The sequence below is a fragment of the Epinephelus fuscoguttatus genome, linkage group LG2 (genome assembly GCF_011397635.1).
Source record: "Epinephelus fuscoguttatus linkage group LG2, E.fuscoguttatus.final_Chr_v1".
NCBI classification, from domain to species: Eukaryota; Metazoa; Chordata; class Actinopteri; order Perciformes; family Serranidae; genus Epinephelus; species Epinephelus fuscoguttatus.
The window spans coordinates 11,430,455-11,458,449 of NC_064753.1; the positions used below are offsets into that span (position 1 = coordinate 11,430,455).

Here is a 27,995-nt window from a genome sequence, read left to right on the forward strand (position 1 = left end):
CGGTGTCATGTTGCTGGAACTATCTGAGTTGGAAGTGAGCAGTAACTTTTTGCCAAGCCCGAAGATTCTTATTCTTTCATGTAGCATAGGAGCAATGGCTGTCTTAGCATTCGCAATATGATACACTATCATGCCAAATTACTGTTGACTGTCAGTGTTTGCTGTTTGCTGAAGTGATAATAACCAAGAGTCGGTCATGAGTTGGTTCTTGAGTGATAGGCGAACGACGTGAAGTGGATCACTGAGTGAGTCACGACAGTATTTCCACTGGTATCAACTTTGCCTCCGCTATCAATCATCTGATCCACTTCCTCGATATACGTGGTTATTGTTGCTGCACAATGTGTTCGCTACCCGCAAAGTTTGGGAGAGAGCCTTAATTGAGAACTTTAGGGCAAGCTCTAAAATATTGTAATTTTGGGTGCAACTTTTTTCTGGAGAATGTATATTTTCCGATACATGTGTTTCAAACATGGTGTTTCAATTCTATTTTTGTAGGGTGTTGACACAGTTTGATGCATACGTTATAAGAATGAAGTTGTGTGGGCATAACAAGTGTGTACAGAGCTGCCAATCTGGCAACTTTCTCACTAGGTTTAGCAACTTCTCAGACCGTCTTAGCGACTTTATTTCTATAGAGCATGTGGCGACAAATTTAACAATTTATTCAGACCATCAGGAAAAACTGTGGGGTCTCATTTCCCTCTCATCTTACTTTGTGCCATTCGCAGATACACACTGTCAGTAGGGTGGTCGAGAGAGAGAAAGGGAGATGGTGGATGCGCTATACGAGCAGACAGGTGTTGGCGATCAGAGCTAAGAAGAACTTAACAGTATAATTGTCAAGTGGTTGTAAATGAACAGTGCAGGTTTTAATTTGTCTGTGAATAAATGCTGCAGCAGCTCAGCAAAGTGAGCATCAACTTCGGCCCTGGAGGCAAAACAAAGCTTCCCCTGTGCTTCCTGACCACGGTCTGGAAGCTGAAGCAGGAAAGTTATCTTGCTCTGTTTTCTGTTAGACCAATATTTGAGGCTGTGGGCATGTTCAACACTGTCATGGGATGCAGCCTAGGTCTAGTATAATTAACAAAGTAACATAATTCCCGTCATAATACGACAAATAGCATGGTTATATTATTGTATTTATTAAATTAAAGCAGTCCTCAGTTATTTGTCTCAAATGTATTTTAACAATGTCATGTGATATGCTACTTTAGTGTACTGTGCAAAGCTACAAACAATTGCAGATGAACATTCAATATGCTGGAATTCACCTTATTGACACTAGTACTGATTATTGAACTGACTTGGCCAAAATTTTGCTCATTGACCATACATGATTCAGCCATATACAAGGTTTTCACCCAGTCTGGTTCGTTCACAGCCTAGTCTTGTGCATGCATCGGGTTTCCTGCAGACGTGGCATGAAATTTCCCCCTGTGGAGCAAAAGTCTTTGGCAATTAACAGATTGTCGGTTATTAAGCCCTCAGGACTAAAGCAACCTGCTCCCATTGTCATTTGTTATGATATTAAAGAGGAACCAGATGTGTCCAGTGCTCCAGCTCTGAGAGGCTTTGATGAATAGCAGCTCAGAAATACACCTTTGATCTGCAATACAGTGTGTAATTGCAGAGTGCTTTTATGCAAACACGCAGAGTGAAAGCGGGAGCTGAGTGGGGGCTGACTAAAAAACTCACCTTATCAGCCTGTCGCATGTAGCAGTAGAGGATCCCTCTCATGCACTTGATGGCAGAATGCTCCAATTCATGGGTCCGCCCCATATCGTCATCAATGCGTCTGCATACCGCGGGGAGCAGGGAGAACACATGAGGGGAAACAAACAATGAGTGGATGAATACATAAAACTAAACTTCAGCTATTATGAGTTCAATGTTTCTACAACTGTACAAACTGTTCTAAATCTTAATAAGGATTTAAGACAGTAAGCCACCGTATCACTGCACAGAAAGAAGTGTGCATCTACTGCTGGTTCACCTCGCACCACTGAGCTAGCTAACATTACAGCTCAACCGAGGGAGACTTCCATATTGTCTACATCTTGCGCTGTCACGAGCATGAGCCTCTCATCCATGAAAAGATGCATGCTTCCTTCTGCGGGGTGAAACAGTTGGCAGGTGTAATTCAGAAGGAAAAAATAGTTCCGATATGAAACTGCTCACAACAAGGTCTGTGGATTATCTTGACTAACCGGGTCATGGTTTCTGGAAAGAGACACTGCTCTTCAGTTTTTCAAATGTAGTTTTTGGTTCTTTTGCCACCACAAGCCGAGTGCCATCTAGCTCCGTTATGTTGCAGAGAAGGTAAACATCTTTACAGCCAGTATCTCCTACACACTCCAACTTACAGCAATACAATCTAAGCTGATAAATAGCACGACAGACAACATGTATTTCTGATCGTGGTGTGATCTGTCCATTTAAGAGCAGCGGAGGCTAATGGGAATGTCATTAGTTTTGCAGGTATTTGGTAATAAGACAAAGCATTGGATAAATTAAAATGTTGACGTGCTGTTGGCGCTAGATTTAAAGTCTGGAGATCATCAAAACCAGTAGGATTCACACTTGGAACCATAAATGTCGTCATGGCAACCCATACAACAGTTGCTGGGATATTTCAGTCTTGACCAAAGTGGTGGAACAGCTGCCAGCATAGCTAACAAATATTCCAAGTGACCAAAATGTAGTCAAAAATAATGTCATTGTTTTTTGAACATGCAGTATCACTAGTTTTTCTCATTCGAAACACCTCCCTTTAAGCTTAGCATTCACTGTGTTGTTTTTAAGGAAGTGATCTTGCTAAGATACCACTCAGAAGACAATCAATTACAGCTGCAGTGACCACACTGCTAGTCAGCACATTCCTGGTGGGGCTGGCAGATCTCAGATGCACATTACAAAGGTCACGCTAATAATGACTTTGGATATCGACAGAGGAAAGCCGAGCCGCTGAGGTGAAACTCCAGTGGTAAACGGCACATTAATCACACTGTCTTTTGGATGTGACCCTCCACATCAAAGTGATTGCAGGCAGAGAATACAGCAGACAGCTTTTCATCTCCCAACGTCCTGTTTTAAAGTACTTCATTACCGGACTACAAGTATTCAACACTGTAATATGCATGAGGGGATCCAACACTGGCCAGGGGTTACAGTAACAAACCCAGCTCTTCAAATTTAATTATAATTAATCAGGAAAATACAATGGGTGTCAGGAAGGTTAGACAACTACAAGAAAATATTAGGGACTCACCCACTCATGAACCTTCCCCCCATTATAAAAATGAATTATTATAACAAATAAAGTGTAGCAAAATAAAGGATAAAATGTGACTGGGCAAGGTAGTGGACTGAACTTCTCATGTCTACTTAGAATAGGAGTTTGTCGAATCCAACTGCCACACACTCAAACACACACACACACACCCAACAGCTGGGCGTGAAGTAAGTAATGGCACTAGCCAAGCCTGTCAGATGAGAATCATCTTAATTAAATCCCAGTGACAATTCTAATAGGAGGCAGCCATGACTGATGACTGAGATCTGCCGCTGGTCACATCACTGCAGTACACTCTATTTTTACCCCTCTCTTTCCCTCTGTCTTTCCCCTCCATCTCATTTCTCCACCCAGTCTCTCTCTTTCCATCTCCCAATTTTTCTCCCTGGCTCTTATCTCTCCATTTGCTTGATCTCCCCCTCTGCCAACTCACTCTCAAACCCACTCCTCGTATCTCTACCTTTAGCATCTCCTTCTCTCCATGTCCTCTCTGTCTCCCTCCTCCCAATCTCTCTCTCTCTCCCTCTTCACACCTTTCTCTCCATCCTTTCTCCTCTGTCCTATTACAGGCTCATTTCGCGGAAGTGCTCTTTTCCCTTGAAACATAATCACCGAGGAATGCAGGCATCAAGTGCAGGGATGGCTGATAAAGGAGTTTGGGGCCTTCAGACGGTTCTCAGTGAAATTCTAAAGTGTTCTCCTTGAACTAACAATCCCAATGTGTTTAAAAAGCAAAGGCTTCAAATGGCAGAGGCAGATTAGAGATCAGGGTCAGTAAGCATGAAATAGAAGAGAGCGGAACAAAACCAAAAGTCGAAGGAGAAGGGATGGGGGAGGGCAGACCCATAAACCTATGTAACTAAAGACTTTTATTCTGTTCTGCACTTAATGCTCTATAAAGACACGATAAGTGAATAACTTCACTTGTCAGTTATGGTGCATATTCACATGCACACAAAACGATACCACTATCCTTTACTGTATATAGCATCAGGTAAGTACTCTGCCAAAATCACCACCTCCAGCTATACTACTAATCACACTAATAGTTTCATTTTTAAACAGCGTTTTAAAATGATAACAATCACCTTACACACAGAAATAATCTCTGTCCATATTAACACGCCTGAGAACGCATATTTGATGACCATTCACGTACACTTGGCATGCGTGTGTTGATGTAAACAGGTATCAGATTGTCTACTCTGCAGGTAGCTGCTTAGGTACAGTAAATGCTACGGAGATGGCAAGAAGTAACAAGAGATTTCTTTGCTTGGACCGACGGAGAAGTGGGACGGTTACTGTAATCATGTCTGTAAGGCTGTCAAGTTGCGAAGCACATACGGCGACATGTTAGAGCGGTATCAGGAGCATTTACCTTATCCATCACCACAGGAAGCCATGGCCGCACAAGAAGGCTAAGCATTGCTATTGATTAAAGGTATCTAGGCCTAATTAGAATGTTTTCCATTTGACAAGTCATGACTGAAAAGACCCTATTGGGAAGTGAACGTGTGTTTCTATGTCATCAAGCCTCCATTTCCACCCATCAAGACCAGTGTTAATTTTTCTGAGGAAAACTGTAACAAAAATTTTCATCAATTACCTAGTTTGCATGATGAAAACGAGATGATGACAAATTAAGAATAGATCTTGATAATAAAAACTGAGACAAAATATACATTTCATTTTCTTTAGCAAGACATGACAAAAATGTTAGGTGGACTATCAGACAATGAAAGCTGTGCATGCAGCCGTGCATGCAATTATCTTCACATGCTACATGAGTGACAGGCTGGTAAACTCTAGTCAATATTCTCCGCCAGGATGTTTCACTAGCCAGCAAAAACTCACACACCGGAGCAGTGTCAGTTGTTGGTGCATGTTGTGAGCTGTAATTCAGCAGTAGATATTCAGCCGTGTGTGTCTGACTGTGGATGGTGGAGCTGCTGAATGGATTTGTGGAGTTTGTTAATTGCAGCAGAGGCTGTTAGCAGTTAGCTCCGCTTGTTAGCCGCTGAACAGCAGTGGAGCAAGCAAGCCACCGGCTGCCAGATTTCACAGCTGATCTCCATAGGACTCCACTCAGTCCAGACTGGAAAAGGTTTATGGGTTGATGCTGTTTGACAGGCAGGTAGGAGGCTAAGTTATCTGTGAGTGTAGCTGTGCTGTACGTAAACAGTCTGAACTCAGATCAGTTTTCTCTGACAGAGATGAAAGTTTAGTTTCAATCACCAACACTGAGAGGACACAAATCTAAACCTCCAGATTAAAATGTTGCAGACTGAGACAGAATTTAGGCTTTAAATAAGTTATTTCTCTGCTTCTTAACAGTGTGATCAATGACTCAGAGTTTACAATGAACCTGGGCACAAATCATAGTTGTCTCAAATTAGTTATCTGTGGTGTCAAAGGTTGCAAGTATGTACGTGTGTAGAAATTATTTGTAGTTGTAGAAAAAATTGCCTTAATAAAATTTTATACAACCTGTCACCTTGATTCTGATTTCTGATACATGAATTAGCCTAATTGGATTAGTTTAAAGACAAAAAACATATAGAAAACATAATGACTAAAAGTTGACTGAAAGGTCATGAAATTTCATCAACTAAAACACTGTCAATTTTCCTCGACTAAAACTAAACTAAAACTATAAAGGATAAAACGACTAAAATGTGACTAAAACTAATAAGCATTTCTGTCTCAAGACTAAGACTAAATTTAAAATCACTTTCAAAATTAACGCTGGTCCAGACTAAAACACAAACCGTACGTTTTAAAACTACAATGGGGTCAGCAGCATTTTCAAAAGTCTCTACTTTAAGGATTCCAAAATGCCAGAGTAGTGTGGATGCTAGACGGAAATGTAGCCATAGTGATGTGTTTAAATGAAAAACATATCAGTGTGGATGTAGCACAAGAATTAAAGTTATAGGATGCCAGTGGTTTATTGGCCCCGAAGTACATAATCTCCAGGTAGAGCCTGGTCTCACTCAGAAATTGTCGAAATCCGGTGTTTGGGCAGTGAATTGTGGCATCAGAAACCAATGGAAAAAGGCATCTTTTAACACTGGCATGATGCGCAGCCGTTATAGTTTAATGGCACTCGGCAGCGCTAGGGGGATATGCAGCGGGACAAGGGCAAAAGTTAGGGTGGCAAAAGTCTGTGTGGGGAAGGCGGGAGTTGTGGTGAATGGGTCCAACAAACACTGACTTTCACCTGAGAGAGCGGTGTTCCCGTCCCATAAGATTCTAAAGCTAAACCCTGTTCTTTTTTCCTAAACCCTACCATGTGTTTTTGTTGCCTAAACCAAATTTCCTGTAAAAACAAAAGTGTATCTCAAAAGAAGACAATGCATGTAACAGGCAGAACTTGACACAGTGTCCCAGAACGTCAACAACCAACACACCCAGGGTACCTTGCAGGTCATATGTGGACGTGGAAAGTCCATGATCAAAACCTCAATATGTGATGAGGTCGGAGTGAGAATGTGTTGCTAGGTAAACCCACACCCCCTTCCCAGCCTCTACCCCGTGAATTGTAGCACAAAGTTTAGTTTGGCATACTGGAGCTGACTCTGGGTACAAAGTAGGGACTCTAAGTCCCATTTTACCTGTATTAATTAACACAAATGAAGTGCCCCCTTAAGGTGACACACATTTCAGTTAAAGATACATTCAGTTTCGCACACATGAAACACATCCTGCATGATTAATCTGTGAGAGTGTCTTTTGTGTACTAACCGGTACGCCATAGCCAGGGCCCAGGCACCAGCACCACAGTACAGGGAGTCCCGGACCTTGGCCTCCTTGCAGGTGGGGCATGTTTTGACCGGGAAAAGGCCAGTAGTGGGACTCTGGTAGTTCAGAATGGTTGTCTTAACTAGATGGAGAGAGAAAGAGACAGAGGAAGTGGTGACACAGTAACTCTTGCAAAAGTGATATTTACTCACACCCATATAAGCTGAAACACCAGTGAAGAAAAAAAAAACTGTATCACACAACAAGCTAGCTAACACTGCTCCATTAGCCTTTTATAAAACACTTGAAACTCTCTAACACTCTAAAATGACTCTTCATGCAGCCATTGCAGCTTATTGTAGCTAATGCTCTGAAGACAAACAAGTCTGATCATTTACACTATTATTCATTACCAGCCTTCACTGAGAATATTGTTTTTGAGATTGTATACACCTTCATACACCCACACACTTTACATGACCTTAGTTGGTCTGTTTTCACTCCTACTCCACTTCACTCCTCCACTTAATGCTCTTAGGCAGCATCACTGCCATCACTAATGAGGACAATCTTCATATTGATGAATAATAAAATAAATCCAATGAGCCTGAGCTGGTCTAACTTGAATACAGAGGTTTAATTACAAGAAAAGCCTTTGGTACAGCATGTGTGCATAGACAGAGACATACCAAAAAATTAAAGTACAGAACAATCTGTTGTGCCTCATACAGTGTCTGTGTCACGTAAGTCAGGTTCTTGTATCTTCACATCTCCAGACAAAAATCAGACAAAGTGTGGGTGTGTTACTTAGGAGCATCAATAACGCTGACCTCTTGTCTTCCAGACAGGCAGGAGCCTCTCAACATAAAACTTGCTAAGTGCCAAGGACACTGATGCATCGCAGGTCAACTTCATGTCAATGCACCAATTAAACATTCTTAAGAGACACAGAATCAAACATTTATTTATGATGATCTCTACCAGGTGCCTTTTTGGTCCAGTTTTAGATGCTTGTGTGTCAGAGCAGATGTGTGGAGCCATTTTATTCTGCTATGCCGTGTCAGCTGGACAAGAAGCAGTCCCTGAGTCAGACAGAGCACAGTAATGTACTGCCAGTGTGTATTTCTTCTACTCCTGGTCTTTTCATTTACCCCAGACTAGTCTGCATTTGTGAAGTCAGCTTCTCGAACGGGGTTACAGCTTACTCCCTGACATGTGACCTTTATTCAGGCTGTGCAGCTGTTGCCTCTGCTTCATCCCTCTCTCTAAGTTCCTCACATGCATATACCAGCTCAAACAAATTCAATTCAATTCAGTTGATTCAATTTAGAAAACATTGCGCAAAGGCATTCGGCTAATAATTTTTCTTTTATGATGAAAGTATGCAAAAGTTAATTTACTAAAGTCACTTGAAAAGCTCAGTTTGTGTTTATGTACACATTTACAGTAAACACTGTAAGAGTGTGATAACAGATGTCGAACACAGTGTGAACAGTGACATGAAACGTGTAAATGGCTGTGACAGTAAAGGAAAGGAATAATTCCTGGCGGAATAGCACTTAGACTCAGAGTGCTTTTGTAGTGTTCAGAATACTTATTGTGCTGCACAAGCTGACAAGAGTTAGTTCATGTTCATGTCAGGTTTTTGCAAGGCATTGACAAGACAGATATGGAGTTGTGCAAGTTGACCTGCTCTGTGTTATGTGAACATACTTCACCACCAGTTACAAACTTAACTCAGCCTCCCATGAGGAGATACAGGCATCATTTGTATATGGGCATTAACTACATTTCAAAAGCCTAATTCAATGGAGTGAGATCAGGTCTTTAGGTATTTCAGCTAGAGAACCGGGATTTACGTGAACTCCTACTCTGACCTTGACTCACATGTGTTAAAACAGTTACAAAATACAACACTGCATGATCTGTTACATTTCTGTACTACTGCTGCACCAGCATCACAGCGGAAATGAGGAAATCACCCAAGGAAACTTCCTCATGTGTTACATGTCTGTGCCTCAAACATGTACTTTAAACCTACATCTTGCTTCTGAAATGTTACCCCAGGAAAATCTACTCACACCAATTGCTTGTTATGTGAAATTTTATATATACTTGACTAAAATATGTGTAGACATTACTTGCACATTTAATCCTGTTAAGCAATTATTCCTACATGTCAAACAGACATCCATGGTCCAAAAAGGATGAAATTTATTCAGTACTTTTACATGCATTTAAGTAACCATGGTAACCAGAATACATTTATATGCACTATAGTACTGTAAATCAGAGCAGATAGATGGAGCACAGCTTTTCCTCACAGCATCAGTTTCTCTGAATTTAACAGTTCATCAAATGGTCTGTGGTGCAAACCAATTTATTCCGACTTGTACAGGCTATTGTGTCAGTTTTACTCCAACTTGGACAGAATCATTTCAAATAGTAGAACACGTCACTCCGTGTAATTATCTCACCTTTCAATGACCTGCCCTGCTGTTACTCTCCTCATCCAAAGTCTTTGTTATACACATAAGTAGTTGTAAAAAGCAGATTAGAAATCCAGTTACCATACAGATGACCAAGAAATACAGGAGAAATCTATTATAGAAACCAGCATTCTCCTTTACAAGACAGTTAAGAAATCATCTCACCGGAAAGAGCTGGGTGTAACTTGGTTAACTAGGTGCATGTCTATGCACTCCACTTAGGTGATCCTGTGTCTTTACCTCTGACGCCACAATGGGGTTCACTTTTTTATTTTTTAAGGAAATATGACCTGACTTTTCATCGAGCGCCATCGTCAGGCCAAAGCTTTGATTTCTCCAATCAAACTTTTGACTATTCCATGACCAAATCTGCCTACTGGAGCATCGTCATTGTTAGCATTCGAGCATGCTGACATTAGCATTTGGCTCAAAGCGCCGCTGCACCTAAGTACAGCCTCACTGAGCCATTAGCATGGCTGTAGACTCTTGGTGTTGTTAATAAATAAGCTGTTTATCATTTTAGCTGAACCTTCTCCTATCATTTCTATTATGTATACCAGCTATTATCAGCTGGCTGCCCACTTGCCACAGCCGGCCTGCCAAAGCCTTCCAACTGGCCCACAGAATATCAATTAATTAAGAAAATGTGAGGAGGAAAAAAATGCATTTGAGTACAGTATCTGGTATTTTTTTCTTCCAATATTGATGAAACCCGACAACAATTGAGATGGAAATAATTTAATTAGAAATGATTTACCAACCTTAAATATGTGCTTTGACCCGTGGATACTGAAGATATGATAAATCCATCTGTCAGCCTATTATGTGCAGTAGAGATGCAGCGAGTACGGTAAGCTACTAGAACAATATCTAATGTCAAGAACTGACAAAGCAGTGTCCTGAGTAAGGAAACTTACGGAAAGATTGCATGCAGTAGTTCACCTTCCACCTTCTCTTTCTCTTTCCTTGTATCTCTCTTTCTCTTACACAACGCAGTGCTCAATCTGTCTCTGTCCATTCCTCTGTCCTTAGTCCTGACGGCTGTGCTACTATAATGCAGGAAGTTTGCAGGTCGGGTTGGGTGCAAGTGGTTGATTAACCCATATTTTGCTTGTTATACATAAGCTTCACTTATCCAATCCACATCGCCCAATCACATATATATAAATTTGAATGTCTGGCCACCACAGTGTCAGCTTAGAAGAATTCTGGCTCTTGGACAAATCTAGTTGATATCCCCTGATGTATACAGATTTTACTAATTGCGAAAGTAGGATTACAGGGTAAGTGTGTAGGATTTAGGAGCATCTATTAGCAGAAATGGAATATAATATTCACAATTATGTTTTCATTTGCATATAAACAACTGAGAATTGTTTTTTTTCTTTGTTACTTTCAGAGACAAAGCAGTCTTTAAATCTTAAAGATTCTGGTGGGACTGCTTTCGAATCTTCATCTTTAGTTCCTTCCACAAAATCTGATGTTCTATCAGGTTTAAGTTTACTGAGCCATTCAAACACCTTTATTTTCCTTCTCTGGGACCAGTTGAGAGTCTGCTTTGCAGTATGTTTTGGGTTGTTATCCTGCTGAAGGTCCACATGTGTCTCATCCTCACCATCTTGGTGGATGGTACATGGCTCCAATCATCTTCCCTTTGATAATTTGGATTCTGCTGGTACTGTGAGAAGTGACACAGCCCCATACCATGATGTTTCAACCTCCAAACTACACTGTAGGTGTGGTATTTATTAACGTCATATGCAGAGCCATTTCTCCGCCAAACATGGCACTTTGTATTGTTGCCTATGAGCTTGTTTATAAGTTTTCTACACATTTGGAGAAGCCTATAGATTACAAGTAGAACAAAGTGTGATCAGATGAGACAAACATCTAACTTTTCTGCAAATACTACAACTATAGAATAACAATTTCTTTATCACTGTCTAGTGTAAATTTCATGTGAATAGTTGCATTGGAAATATGTTGGAGGAAAAAAGAAAGTTGACGCATTTGAGTACTACTGTACATAGGAAGTGAGTCCTATACTACAAGCTTGGCAAGAGAGGGGTGAGGGAAAGGGTATTCAGTTGGTTACAATCTGCAACCTCATTGCTGGATGTTAAATTCTACACATTTGTCCTTTAAATGTCAAACACCTGATTGATGGTTGATATGAAATTCATAGTTAACACTAGAAACAACACAACTTTTACCTTTATAAACTGTGCCATACCAAATTGGAGATGACGTCTAGGATAAAATCAGGCCACACAAATGACTGTATTGCATCAGGCACTTCCTATATAGTCATTGGAATACATGAATCAATGCTTCAGTGGTTACTGATATGTGAGTTTGACAGCAACATTAGTTTGAATCCCTACCGTACAGCAACAGCATCAGGTAGTGCGAAGGGGAAGTACCAACATCTATTCATTATTTTCGAGTTACCGGAATGACTGGGGAACTCTACAGTAGGTAATGACCAAGGTAATTTCTTTGGAAATAAGAGAGACATTTTTCAGCGGGGGCTGCAAATGTCTGATTGCACTGAATGGATGAGCAAAGATAAACTAAGATGGTTGGAGTTCACTGAAGTTCATGCTCAGTATAAGTTACTGAAGATAGAACAACGGATGGAAGCTCTTAATATGAACAGATCGGAGCCCTCCAATAATATATGCTGAAATATTACATAGTCAAACAGAAAGCCTCCAGGAAAGTAATTCATCCGTTTCAAACACACATGCACAAACACACACATGCACACACACATCCTGCTCTCCTGCAGAGGTCCCCTCACTGATGACTAATCTGTCTGGAGGGATCACTTCATTTTTCATCAGAACATTATGCCGGTGCAAATGACGGGGACATCCATTCTGCACTGTCGTTTGTTACGGAGCAAAAGAGAGACAGCGAGAAGGAGACTGATGGAAAGAGAGACGGAAGGAGACTGAAATGAGGGAGAGATCGAGAGGATGTGTGTGTGTATGTGTGTGGGGAGAGGGGAAAAAAGAAGATGTATTAGCATTTCTGAGTAAAAAGAGTGAAAGTAATGTGCTCTGGGAGAGAAACAAGGGTGGGAATGTCAGTTGATCTGTGCATGTATATGTGTGTTTATGAGTGCATGTTTAAATGTGTCTGGTCAATTGAAGGCGACAGTCCAGTTGGCAGTGTGATATAGAAGCTGATGGGGTGAATTAAGCAGAATATTAATAAACCTCTCAGGCACTCAACTTCCAAGCATCACGTTAATTAAGTGCACTCTTACATGCATCCACATGTGAAAACACAGACTTAAATCCCTCTGGACATTCTACTGTCTTTTATATGTTACCCTATACTTATTAACGTAACTGCATTTGTAAAGATGAATCCTGACTATAAAGGAGACCATGTACAAATACAAGCATCTTGACTGATTTATTCGTGATCTCAGTATAGTAAATGAAGTGCCAGCACACATGTTTAGGCATACTAACACACACACACTAACACTACAATCCACTACAGATTCATGTGGATTGCTAACCAGTAATAGGATAGTGCCTTTAGGTAGAGGCTAATTTTGATTGGAGCTACATTAGTGGTAGAATGTACTGGTCACTGCACTCACCAGAAACAACGGTATCACACACTGGTTAATCTCAAAGTGCTGCCTGTCCCATGAACCTCAAGGGGCTGTAGTCAATACGGTCATTAGCTAAGAGCCAAATTTGTCACGATTATAGACGGTATGTAAAGATGGACGACATGACAGCTCCTCAAAAGTGAAGCCAAAACATCTCGATCACCCCCTGGTGGCTGGCTGCAGTATACATAATAAACCCCACCCCTTCCATGATTGCGGAAGTATCATGGGCCACACTATAAGATCAAAGTACATATATACATTTTTTTTCTGAAAGATAGGTTCTGTCATTTTCAGTCATTATTACACAGACGCATATTTGAGAGTTCATTTTTCTGAGAAGTTTGCTTGTAATTAGTTATTTGATGTAATAAAAAGGGGATCTGATGTCATTATTGAGAGACGTGCCAATCAGTGTGGTCACAATTACTGGCACTGCTTGTGATTGGTTGGACATGTGTTTGGGTGGGATCCCAATACTGTGGAGATCTGTGCAGACTCTGGCTCCAAATGATGTCACCAGAGCAAGATGGTACTGGCCGTGTTAGGGATATTTTGGCTTCATTTATGTACAATGAAGGGAAATGGAGATCCATTATCCACTGTCCTATACAGTCATTGGTCATGGACTCGTATCTTAAACTTTTCTGTCAAGGATTATAAATGTTAACTAAAATCTGCAATAATGATATCCGGGCCTGCGTGATAAACTCCTGTAGAGTATCAAAGCACCATGGATGGCGATGTACTTTTCTACAAAGACTTTATTTTCATAAGCCCTTTTTAGATAGGAATTGTGAGACAGACTGTGAATTGCACGGTGTCATCAACAGCTCCTCCCACAAGTCTTCAACAGCCCCTCCCGTTATGGAAGGCCGCCTCGGTCTGTTTAAACTAAAAGGGTTCCGCCAATATGACTACCCTACGAGGCGGAAAATTGGGCAATTGTGTCTAAACGCTCGCAGCTTGCCGGCAAAATGGCCCAACATTCACAGAAAATCCGGCAGTGTAAAAGGGGCTTTATTTTCTCCTTATTTCCTGTGTTACGGAAGTTTATGGGCGTGTTGTCGGGGCTTTGTGAAAGAGTAGCGACCAGGTGCTAGGTGCTAGCAGGCATCCACATAAAACACAAATATAGTGGGGCAAAACACCAATGAGAGTGAATCTGGGGTTGACTTTTACTTTCAATTTTGCTGTTCACCATGTTTACAAACAGTAACTGATAGTCCTGCATAGTACGCCTTCAAGAAAGAAAAAAAAGTGATGTTCAAAAGTCCAAAAAATGTGCATACATTATGTTTATAGGCCAAATAAGTTACATACGTTTTTAAAAAAGTTATATTAGTAATATAATATCAGTAGTTTATCTAATATTTATGTCAAATGTATTTCACAACAGGATAAAATGAGTTGCGGAGCTCGTATATGACTCAATTTGGGACTGTAAAAGACTCCAGGTTTTGCAAAACAGCACTGCGGAAGTCATCATTAGACGCAGCACATAAACGATGAGAGTGCTTAACGTTGTTCAGTCACAGACTGCAAGTTTCTCTGGATGCAAATCAACTGTTGTTGGGAGTTTTCTGCCAAGCCATCCATCAAGCTAATGTCCCACTAAATCAGCAGCTAATGTCTCAGACGCACACAGTCTGCTCTTTTACAATGGGCCATTTCACTGCACCGACAGGGTGGAGAAAATGAGAGAAGATGATGAGAAAGGGGGAAAAAAATACTGAGATAGATTGAAAAGACAAAAGATAGAAAGAGTAGGATGATAGCTGTACACTACCACAGCAGATGCTACAGGAGAAAATGGAAATAGGCTACACAATCTGTGATATTCACCATTTGTACAGTCTCAACAATAACTTCTGTCTACTCCTGCTGACGCTGTCATAATGTTTCCTGCAATATAACATCCTTGACATGAGGCACTATTGAATGAAAAACAAATGCAGCAGCTATAAAAACCCAACAACAAAAATGCTGACAGAGGAGCGACAGCTAACAAAGAACTGTGATTGAATAAAAGACTAGCCTAGTTAATCATTTGGGGAAATATGCTGATTTGCTTTCTTCTGAGAATGAGATGAGAAGATCAATATCCATGTCAAGTAGAGAGCTAAAGTCAAGAAATTATGTTTAATTTAGCTTATCATGAACAAAGAGTTACAGCATATAACTCCTCCTAAAACCACAAATTATATCTTTTTAATTGTGATCCTAATGTGGTCTGCTCGGGAGGACAGTTTCGCAACATATATATATATAAATAAAAGCAAACCCTTCAGAGTAAATCTTGGCTTCTCAATTGAAGACACAAGATGACTTCCTTGACCCACTGTATAAAGGAAGGGGGACAGGTAGCCTTTCATCTAATAAGGATAAGCCTTTGAGTGAGGTAAATGCAATCGCATTCGACTGGTATGAAGTAATGCCCTGCCTGGTGAGAGGTACGCCAAACTATGCTATCAACAGTTCATCTATTGTTTTCTTGCAAATATATGAGTATACCTCAAACAGAGAGGTCCAAAAGTTCCGTGATGAGTTACATGACCAGAGCATGTGGCTCACTGTTGCAGGAGATTGTTTGCATCTTGGACAACTGTCATCAGAGATGGAGAACGTTTTTAAGTTTAGCTTAAGTGAGGGTGATATAGCTTGAACTGCTGTAGGCAGTGGCGGATACAAATGGACGAGGAATAAATGCGACTGATGCTAAGATCCCAGAAGTTTTTGGGGACAGTCATCAGGTCTTGTTCCCAGGCATCTTTGGTCCTGATCAGTGACGGAGGATTTATGTGCTATAGATTAGATCATATACTCTTGAAATCTGTCCTTCAAGATTTGACTCAGACCGTAAACATTCCTCAAGGGGGCAGCTTGATGGGAGGAGGGGGGATGTTGTATACTGTTTCATGGTGAAACTACGAGCCTGTGAATATCTGAAAAAATGAAATCTAGGAATGTCAAAGTTTTAAAACAGGTCCTTAAACACGACATCCTATCTGTGCCATAATTTGAATGCTGGGTCCATCAGGGCCGGAGTAAAAAAATAGTTTGAAGTGATCAGAGCAAAAAGGAGTGCTTGTTTGAAGCCAAAATGGCTTTACAGGTGTTTTTAGCTAGTTGCTTCCCTCGCCTTAAGCCTTAATGCTACGATAAGCTAAACTAACTACTCAACTCTGTTATAACCCTATTTTCCAAATGTATTGTCTGTTAAAAGTTTTTCTAGCGTTGAGCGGTGCAGGAGACTTTTTGTCAAACATTTGAAAAGAGCTTTCAAGTGCTAAAATTAATTTAATGGCTTCTATTCTTTTTTATTCAAGAAAATAAAAAAAGAAATTTTACAGTCCACTTTTATTAACCCTTTGACATTAACTTTAAATACAGCTCATTTTTAGTATTTTTGCAAATGTGCGATTAAAGACACTTACTATTGAAATGTGTATTTTAACATGTGTAAATTCTCTCAAATGAAAATAAAAAATAAATTAAATAAAGTTATGGAATAATTATGTTCCTTGTGATGGCAAAATTTTCAAAATAACTTCTGGTCTCTCGAACACATTTTCATGTGCAGCGGGCTATGAATAATGTTTGAATATAACATTTTAATTGAACTGTTTCTGTCTTTCAGTGTCACACCTTTTGCTGTTTACTATGGTGACGGTGGTATTTTTATTTGGATATCTTTTGTTTCTGAACAAAATCCATAACTATCTAAAGGGGAACGCCACCAAAACTTAGAATTCCAATATATTATTTACATGGTCTGGGAAAGTTTAATCAATATTTGTGAACATGAGCTACTCCCTCTCAAAGCCAGAGAGCAGAGAAGTCTGGAGTCTGGAGCTGCTCCACAGACAATGAATAGGAGCCTAATTTTGTCGACCCACAGAATGTTTGTTGTCTTTTTTTTATAGCCAAATGAGCTTTATTCTAGTGTAGTGTTCTCAGTTCATAAACAGAAAATGTACCCATATACTCAGAACATTCCCCTGGGTGCTCTCAGTGTTATCGAGAATATCTTCTTCAGTTCACTGTCTATGGAGCAGCTCCACACTTTATACTCTATGACATCACAAATTTGAGTTTTAGCACTCTAGTTTTTTGGATGTGGGAGAGGGTTGTCCATGTTTACTATTATTTTTTTGGACTGTCTTTGATCATAGAAATAACATATGAATCTTGAAAATGATTGTAGTTCCTCTTTAAATCCACAAGGTCTGTTTTTAATCCATAGCTACATTACACTTATTAAAGTATCTTTTATTCTCTCATTACTGTTTGATTACAGACATGGTATTTGCAGAAACTTGTTTTCTCGGGTATTGTATTTTGGTTTTGTATTTTGAGGAATGAAGGAAAAAATTTTGAGGAAAAAATAACAGACTGATTTGATTCAGTTTGGCCTGAACTGGCTAAACTCTGCCACAGATGAGGCAAGGAAGTGCGAAAATCAAGAAACAGATGGAAAGAAAGGGTAGCAAAAATAAAAAATAAAAAAAAAACAAAGTGAAGGAAAAACAACCCAGGCAACCTTATGTTTTTGCAATGAGCTCATAATGACTATAAGAGGAAGAAAAAAGGCATGTTTTCTCCATTTCTTAATCGGTGTGAGCCAGACGGCAGAGCGATAGTGCCTTCTGCCTCCAGTATTATCAGGAAGGAGTCAATGGAGTGTGGCCACATTGCCACATAAATAAGAAACCACAGAGAAGTGAGGAAATGAAAGGAGGGGGGAGAAAAAAAATAGAGATGATGGAGTGATGGACTATAAGAGATGGAGGTAAACTTTCCTTCATTTTTTGGATAACAGAAAACAAGTCCCCTATCACAACAGCATCATAGCATGCTTAATACAGCTGGGGGCAGCTTTGCAACAAAACAACAAAGGAAGAGAAAGGAGGAAAAATGTAACTGGTTTGATTTGTCATTGTCACCCCAACCTCACCCCTCTCCACCTCTTCCCCTCCCTGAAACTGAAAGAAAGCAGGTATATTGGCAGGCAGGTCTGGGTGCCGGCGATAACAATGCTGGCTTTGTTCCCCGCTAGAATTGGACAAGCGCTTCCAGCCCCCACCCAACACAACAATTAAACAAGCCCAGTGTTCAACGTCGCGTTTTCGACATACTGCAATCTGGCGGAGGCTTTTCTCCGTAAATCTATGGGGTTTCAACGCAGCTGATGCTGGAGGCTACGCTGTGCTCGCTGATAGCAGCAAATCAGTTCCAACTGAGAGCTACACCTGTTGCACACTAAGCTCCTGTTTATTGTCTTCTGTCATTTTCTAAGCTCACATACACATGCAGCCTAATGAATACCCAGCAACTATACACAGACGGCACATAACACACACACATCAACCATCAGAGCAGCACACACACACACAAGCTGCCCTGTCTTCATCAGGGCAGACCAATGGGCTGTGTCATATCTGCCAGAAGTGTGTTCATGTGAGAAAACGGTGCATCCAGCCCGGAACAGACGCTTCGACACAGGATGCATTAACAATCCCTCAATCCAAACCTGGGTTACAGGCAGTAACCATCTACTTCACTGTGTACTGCTGGCAGAAGCTGTACTTTATAAAGTCAAAAGTAAATCTGCTGCCTGAGATGAATCCTGACCCAGAGCTGAGATTTATCTGTTGTTTGTCTCAGTAAATATTATTTTTCCTCATCCACAGTTTATAGTCCCTATGAAATTGTATCAGTTTGACATCATTGTCTATATATTACAGATACTGTGACTCTAATAACATAAACATCAGTCAGCATAAAAATGGGTTTCTGCAATATGAAGGTGGGTATATTGAGAGCCTGCTATTCAGTAGATATTATAAGTATATTCTGAGGGAATGAAGAAATAAAATATTTTTTATTTGGCAACAAGGCTGTGTACCTCTAATCAGGGAATGCCACCTTCATATTAGGTGCTTCTAGCGAGCACAGACTTGTTCCCACCTTCCTGCTCTGATTCACTTCTACACAGTCTGTAGCTCTGAGCTTCTCTGTGAGTGACCTGACATATGATGCATTCCAATACCCATACTATCATACTATTTAGTATGGCAGAAAAGGCCATATTTGGGCTGCATCCAAAATTCCATACTTCATGGTATTAAGAGATTTCTTTTGGTAAGTCCTAAACTTTAGTATGAAACCAAGAAAATGTGAATCGCGTACTATTTTTGGTGACATATTACAGTATACAAATACTGGACACTATGCCTGCATAAATGTCCCACAGTGCAATGCAATAGACGACAACAACCGACAGCTCTGTAATGCTTTATTTCAAGTGTACCCAAGAAGTGGAAGATTTCATTTTGCTAGGCATAACATAGTTTTAAAATTACTTTTAAATTACCGATAGCACTCAGGTTGGCATAGGTTTCCATGGTTACACTTCTCCAACTAGCAAGGAGGCTCTCATAAAGTGATGTGGTAATTACAGTTCAGTGGGTCTAAAAAGATACACACTGCTGTTTATGTGCATGAAAGTATGTTGAATGATTGTGCACATAATGGGTAGGTAGATTATGGCATGAAATTTGTGGACGCAGCATTAGTATGTCCCAATACATAGCATGTCAAATGAAGTATGCCAAATATAGTAGATGTCCTACTTGCATTTTGCAGTATGCAAGCCAGCATGCTTTTCTGGTTATTCTGACCCACAATCCTCTGCAGAGCGGAAGATGCGTCACATTGACTGAGCCGCAGATAAATGACAGCTCACTGACGGCTGACAGAGAAGCCGCAAACGTAATCATAAAGATAGCCAATTACAACAAAAAGACATAACCATAAACATAAAATGACAGAGAAATGCATTTGTATTTTAACTGTAGTGGATATATTATCTTGAGATCCCTGAGGATCTCAAGGCACAGTCGTGGGGAGGAAGGGATCCGGTGTGATGACCTCAGAATTGCATCTCTGCTTTTTGCAGATAATGTGGTTCTGTTGACTTCATCACACCGTGACCTCCAGCCTGGACTGGGGCGGTTTGCAACTGAGTGTGAAGCAGCTGGGATGAGAGTCAGCACCTCAAAATCTGAGGCCATGATTCTCTGCCTGAAAACAGGGGATTGCCCCCTCCGGGTAGGGGGAGAGTTACTGCCTCAAATGAGGATGTTCAGGTATCGTGGGGTCTTGTTCATGAATGATGGTAGAATGGAGCAAGAGATGAACTGGCTGTTTGGCGTGGCATCAGGCACGCAGTGATGCAGGGGCTATCGATGCAGTGATGCTGAAAGGGAATAGTTGAGGCGGTTCGGGCATCTGATCAGGTTGCCTCCTGGGCACCTCCCATCAGAGGTATTCGGGTAATGTTCAACTGGTAGGAGGCTCTTGGCAGGTCCAGAACACGTTGGAGAAAATACATAATTCATTTGGCCTGCACCACCTCCTCCTCCCCCAGGAGGAGCTGGAAAGCGTTGCTGGGGAGAGGGACGTCTGGAATACTTCACTCAGCCTGCTGCCCCTGCGACCCGGCTTCAGATAAGCGGTTGAAAATGGATGGATGGATGAATATAATACTGCATGTTAGGGTCTACAGTGTATGCAGTCATAATTAAAAAAGCTACTTTGCTTAGTCCAACCTAAATTGACTGGAATGGTGGTGACTGGCTGCGGGATATACAAAGTTGGCAGGGCAACAAGTCAAAATGATGGCATACTTTTTCTTTTCACTTTTGGTATGTACTGCAGCTGCCCTTTCAAAGTACATACTGTTGCACAGAGGATGCATCCTACTGGGCCATACTTCTGGTGCAGCCCATGGTGCAAAACTTGAAGTAAAAAGTATGTGATTTGGATATACAACAAAATGCCATTCGCCAAGCTTGCCAGGGCTGGAGGTCAACTCACAGAGCTCTGCTTTTGTTACTTCATGTTGTGTTATTACATTCTGTATGAAGTTTTAACTTTGAACTACCAAGTGTTGCAGGGTTTTTATGTGAGGCTGGCATGGGATTACAGGCAGAGAACAACTGTCTGCTGAACATTTTAAACACACGAAATCACAAGCTTTGAAACTGCAACATGGTGTGAACTACTCTGTTACACCAGTATCCAAATGATGAAGCAGAGCCCATCTTTAAATTAACACTGTCTGGTCACAGCAGTTGATGCAAACAATATACAACAAGTATTGATCCAGCTTCAACTTCAACTTGATGCTGAAGGTAAAAAGGTGTCCAGCTGGTGATTGTCAAACCAACTTTAGCCTGGTGTCCAGCTGACAGCACAGCAATGATTTCTTTCCTCTCACATTACCTCCTGACTGTGACACATTTGCTTCGACTTTTCCCCCTTGTAAAAACATTGGGACACGCTCTACATGATTACCACTAAGTGAACATACAATGTTATGTATCGATAGAGTGTCCCCTGCTGAGGTGAATCAGACTCTGAAGCATCTCTTCTCATGAGCATTTTAGTCACTAGATGATGGTCTATGGTGGCCTTTGCTGTAAAACGCTGCACGACCCTGTAGCCTAGTTTGAAGGCACTTTTAGGTGCACTTCTGCCAAATTCCATCTGGAAAAAAGTCAATTTAGGTTACTTTTAAATAGCTCTTAGTTCAAGGACACTGAACCATGCTTTCTGTATGTTCTGTGATCCCTTAAATGTCACAGGTAGAGAAGCACCAGAAAGCTCCAAGCAGGCTTGACATTTGTTATGTGTCTTCTTCACAGTAAATGGCATACCAGTAATTATAAATTAAGGTATGTTTCTTCAGAGTTCTTCAGCTACACACGGTACACAATTGTGGGCAAACCTTAATGCACTGAAAGGTCAGAAAATCCTCCTAAGAGCTTCTCCAGATTTTTTCCGCTGTACTCTATAGTACACTTTTGTTATTTCAACAAGAGCAACTGAGAAAAGCCAAGCTTATGTCCACAGCGGCAAAATCAGCACTGATCCTTAGGGACAGCATCCTGAGCTGTATTACCAGAATCTAACAGCCACACACAGCCAGAGGCAACACATGATCCTGCCTTCTGCACACTAAACCCAACTCTATCTGCTTAGAAAAAGTGGTTGGTTTGGCCTTTCCCTTCTGTTGCTATCCGGCTCTGTTTGTATTGATTTTACTTTGAAAAAAATAAAGGAGGGGGAATCTAGTTTGTCCTTATAGGGCAAACAAACACAAAAGATACACTCATACACTATACATTTGTTTGTTTGTTTTGTTTTTGGTTTGCAACCATGGACTGTATAAAATATGGATGTAGTTAGTGTAACGTCACCCACTGGTTTGTGGACTTTGAATCCGCGAGTTTAACAATTTGGTCATCGCCATGTTGGATTTTTGGGGCCACCAGTGACCATATTTGGACAAAAGCGGTGAAGTTTTGAAGAAGCAAGGGGTAAATCTGACTGAGAGGCCGTGGACACTAATCGACAGACAGCCTGTCACTCAAAGCGGTCCACACTTAAGTATGCCTAACTTTAAACCTTAATACATGTAAACAGATGAGTTACATAAAAATGTGTTGTCTTGAATGTTGAAATTGGGTATAGAGACCAAAACCATTTTTGCACCAGGCTGTAAACATGTTTATTTCTGCTGTAAAGTTGGGAATTTTAACATGGGGGCTTATGGGCATCTACTTGCTTTTGGAGCCAGCCTCTACCGGCCACTCGATGAACTGCAGTTTTTGGCACTCCCAAGAAAAATTTATTTGAGCATCATAAACTTAATTTCCTGCATTCTGGTTATATTTCTATGCACTAAATTATGGTGGAAATGTCTTTATTTCTTCAAAGGAAAAATAAAATTCAGGCAGCAGGTGACAATTTAAAATATCAAAATAAAATGTAATATAATGCAGTGAAGCTCTTCAGCATTCAGCAAGTATTTATTTTCCTGTGTATCAACTTTTTAAATTTCACGTTATCTGTGCCGAGTCAACACACATGTAGGCATGATTTACTCTTCCCTCCATTTTGTGTGTTTTGTTTGGGGAAGTAACCTCTTTATATGTGAATGTGGCACCTCTTCACGTAAATTATAAATTAATTCATTGACAAACTTGTGAACTCTGATAAATTCTACTTGTTGCAGCATGATTTCTGCTCAAGTTTAAAACTTTATGAGCATTTGAAATATATCTCACATGTCCTCTGAGATTTTAAGTTTTAATATTTTGAGAAAAAAAACTTGTAATATAATGACAATAAATTTGTAATCTGTCTAGAGTAAAATCAGAATACTTCCCTGGTGCCCTGTTGTCTGCTGTGCATTACATGACTGCTCTGGTGTTATGGCAGTATCCCCCTCAGACCATGTGACACAGAACCGTATCTGGGACTCTCTGAATGAGATGAAGTATAAGTGGCTGTGCACTGCTTATATATCAAAGGTGGAAAACCGAAACAAATAGAAAATGCTCGAGATCAGGCATAAATCTTATCATTGTGTGGCTTATTGTCCACAAAAATGTTAGCTTCACCACCTGTGAAAGTGTGCAGCCCACAGCCACTTCCCTTGGTTTTGCAGCAGGAGGCACATGCAGTAACACAGACAGAGCTACCGGTCAGAGGATGCACATCTAGCTGACACTACCAGTTGTTGCTAGAACCTCTCAGACGTTACAAAGAAACAGTGAAGCCAATCCTATTAGCAATACTGGCTAAGGGAGGCAGGACTAGATCTATTAACAGTTAGTGAGCTACTGAAATAGAGACTATTGGACAACAGTGGTTATATTCTGTTTTTTTCATCAAAGTTATTTCTGGGGACCATGTTCCTACCCTCCGTAATTCTATCACCTTGACCCTGGAGGTTGCTGCTTATTTGAGACAAACACTTCCACATTTGGTTTATGGCCTTGCAAGCTGCACATCCTATCTACTTAAATTAATTAATATGATTTGTCAATGTAACACCACCTACAACTTTTAAACAAAGACAAGTTATTAGTTGTTTTGTTTTGCTATGTCTTTTGGTCCACACATCTCTGATTTACTCCCTCTTTGCCTCCCACCACATCTCCTCTCGCCGAGGCTTAATCTGGCGTAGACACAGACCCTTCTCACAGCAAACATTTTGATTTGTCCAAACACAGGTGTAACTAATACGATTATTAACGGCCGCGTTCAGTTTAGGTGTTGCAGTGCCAAGGCTTTCCCGTTGTGCATGCTGGCTCACTGGCATTACATTCTGGCACACCTAAGTGGAATGGAACCATCATTAATGCTATTAGTGACACCTGCGCTTTTTATAAAATGACAAGTCAAACCTCTGGCACGAGAAAGCTGTATCATTAAACAAACAGATCTCCATTTGCGGTGGGTATACTGGCATAATTGCAGCACCAAATTTGACAGCAGTGTGATAACATTTTAAATTTGGTGTTTAACCCTCTGCCAGCACAGTGGCCCAGTCACACAGGCGTTTATTACAGCAATATTTCATACCAAATTCATCTTTCTGGAGTGAAATCTTCACTTCTGTATTAGAGCTGGTTTCACTTTAGCGGTTTGGCAGCTAAACATGCATGCAGGCAGTTGAGTGCGATCTCTTTGTGTGTACTGGGAGGTAGCAGTGGCTGGCACAGCACTGCAGTCACAGCTGCAGGTAATTTAGTAATCAGTACTAATGTGTATTTATCTCTCCTGCAGTGAGGCTGGAGACTCCTCCACTGATTACACATGCTAGAACCATCACCTGGACTGGGCTGCAGCAGCTAGTTGTAAATCCATCACTGTCCATCCATTCATCCACCCATCCATCCATCCTGTTCGTCTCCTTTTTTAGTTCTTTGCAACAACTGCCTAGTTTCAAACAAGTGATTTGAGACAGCCTTTTGTAAATATAAGCATGACTCGTTTTTATTTAGTTTTGAATTTGCCATACTCACGTAGTTTGAAACGAGTGTGAAATATAAAAAAATATGCTATCCAGGCCAGCATTTTTGTTGGCATTTATTTTAGCGATGCTGAAATCTCCGCTTAGTAAATGTGACCATTCTAACTAACCTTAAGATGTATTTCACTTTATTTGCTTTTTCTCTTTCAATAAACTACCTGCAAAGTACAACCTACCCAAGACACATTTTTTCCGATATTTACAGATCAGACAATATGTTTGCTCAAATATACCTTGCTTTCCTGCAGAACCTGATACCAACCAGGTCGACATGTTTCTTTCATTCAATCCACTGTACAGAGGTGCACTCTCTAAATTATATAGAAACATCTCAATGCTGACACGTTCACCCCCAGACAGGATAAGGCAGCCTGGGAACAACATCTGGGACTTACATCTTCAGACCAATGGGTCTCTGTTCTTTCAACAATACATAAATCCTTCTTCTTCTGGCATATGTCCTTAGACCTTCAGCTCTGTTGAGGCAAGCCAGTCCAGTGTTGCATCGTCCAGGTCAGTTAGACCATGGTCCATGATCGCCATTTGGTGGCTGGTGTTTGGGGCAGCTGGTTCTTCACAGTTTGTAGTGGATCCCCACATTTGCAGTGGGCTCTGTCTGAGAGACCCCATTTTTGCATTGCTAACCCCAAACATCCTACGCCTGTCCTTAGGCGGTTAAAGATTGTCCATTGTTTTCGGGGCAGGTTCTGGCCGGGAACATCTGTGGGGTCTTCAGTGTAGTGGTGGAGCCTTGACGGTTCTGCTGACTTCCATTGGTCCCTCCATCTTGCCTTGACCCAGGCAGCCTTGGAGGTATCAGATGGTGTTGTATAGAGCAGTTCTTAGGCATGTGTGGCAAAGAGGTGCCAGGACTTGAGACACAAGCACAGTGGTGTCTCCGTAGCGATCTTGTGGAGGAGGTGGGATTCACTCGTCTGTGCCCTTTGAGGGAGGGCCAGCATGGCTGCTTCTTGTCTGACCTCTGCTGGAGCAATACCAGCGAGGACAGGCAGTTGGTTTGTTGGGGTGGCTTGTAGGGATCCGCAGAAAGTCCATAGGGCGGCGTAGAGTGCAGTGTCCAGGTTCTTTGCATGGGGGCTACAGATCCACACTGGAGCACAGACCTCGGCGGCTGAAAACACCAAGGCTTTGGTGGAAATTCGCAGTGTCTTCGTCGTGGCTTCCGATGAGGTAACAGCTAGACGGCTTATCAGCGCAGCATAAGCTGTTGGCTTTGCCTTGACACTGACCAGGCGTTGTTTAAATGACTGTTCTGTCAAGCTTTACACCCAGATATGTGGGGAAGGGCTGGAACTATAGCCTGACGCTATCGATCATGATGTTTAGTTTGCAGTTCGATACGCATAAATCCTCTCTCTGCACAAGACATTGCTTATTACAATTTAAGGTGGTCCAAAATGTCCACATCTAAGATTAAGATATCTAGCATCTACCCTGATACAACCCCCACCTGTGACAAATGCAAAAACAATGATGTCACCCTGATCCATATGTACTCGCTGTGCCCTCACTTACAAAAACCCTGCCTAAAATCCTTAAACTACTGCTGCCTTGTTTGGCATCACTGGTGGAGATGATCACCACCTGACACCTGCAGAGCACCGTATGGTGACTTTTCCTTTTCCCTTGGCGAGGCGCGCTATCTTGCTCAAATGCAAGGAAACTGCCCCGCCCACATCTGGCCAGTGGCGTCAAGCCATTATGTCCTGCCTAAATTAGAGATGCTGCACTTCTCTGCCAGTGGTTCAAAGAAAAAGACCTGGGGACCCCTTTTGTCTCATTTCCATAACACCCAAACAACATCAGCTCTCAATGTGTTCTGATTCAGCCCTTGACATAAAAAAGTAAAGGCTGACTCCATGGAGGTTGCTACTCTGCTTATTAAATTCCAGACATTGTGCCTCATAAGTTTTTAAATGGAGGCAAAAAACTGGGGACAGGAGGATGGGTGGGGGGTGAAAGTGAGAGGGCTGTTGTATCATATGAGATATTACTGTAATCGCCTCAGGGTTATGTTTACTTTTGTTTGTTCTGCACACTGAAGTATTCTGTGTGGCAATGTGGAATGTGTCTGCCCAACCCTGACATTTTTTTTTGAAAACCTTTATAAAATTATTTTGAAACTTAAGATGTTGAAGATGTATTAATCTTGGAAAGATGGTCTTTTAAAAAAAACTGGGCTGCCTGTATGGAAGAATGACACAAAACTTTTGAATCTAGTGCTACATGAAAATAAAAAAACAGAGGAAAAGGAGGTGGCATTTGCTTTTGCTCAAGAGGTTAAAAACCTACAGCTATCAGAGTGCACTGCACCACATGGGAACAATAAAAGCGTTTGCTAGTGGGTGACGTAATGCGAGTTGCCTGTCCGAAAACAATATGGCTGCTGGCTGGTAACAAATGGTGTTACAAAGTTTACAAAGCTTCACACAGGTCGTGAGTCCTGAAAGAAAACTTTTTAAAAAGATGCAGTTGGCCTATATCTCAGCATTTCATTCATTTCTATAAAGAAAACTAAGTGGAATTGTTATTTTAAGGTTTAGATTATTATGCAAGCAATAACATTAAAAAGGAACTCTCAGGATAAGGGCATGGGGATGACCTAAACACAAGCTATACTCTCAGAGCATTCACTCTGCTAAACAGCCTCATCCTGCATTAGTAAATCATGTAGTTAAAACAGCCAAAGTGCTAATAGACTAATGGCCAGGCATCAAGAGGAAAATGCTGAATTTGTCAAAAAAGAAGTCTGTTAAGGACACGTAAGCCATTTATGGTTGGAAAAAACCCCAACAAGAAATAAAAAACAGATGGAGAAAAATGTAAAATAAATAAATAAAAATACTTAAAAACATCAGAAAAACATCTGAGGCAATATTGACAAAAAAATAATCTGCTAAAATTCATCCTAATTGCTTGTTTTAC

The 27,995-nt window shown here is 41.0% G+C and overlaps 1 protein-coding gene across 3 annotated transcripts in view; it reads right to left on the reverse strand.

Annotated features, from left to right (window-relative positions):
• Positions 1-27,995, reverse strand: part of phkb (phosphorylase kinase, beta) — a 145,227-nt gene that overhangs the window by 112,835 nt on the left and 4,397 nt on the right. For all 3 annotated transcript variants that reach the window (XM_049592822.1, XM_049592814.1, XM_049592806.1), the window contains 2 exons: positions 7,040-7,178; positions 1,699-1,798 (listed from right to left, as the gene is read on the reverse strand). In XM_049592822.1, coding sequence (XP_049448779.1) covers positions 1,699-1,798; positions 7,040-7,178 — 239 coding nt within the window. The remainder of the gene's footprint in view (positions 1-1,698; positions 1,799-7,039; positions 7,179-27,995) is intronic.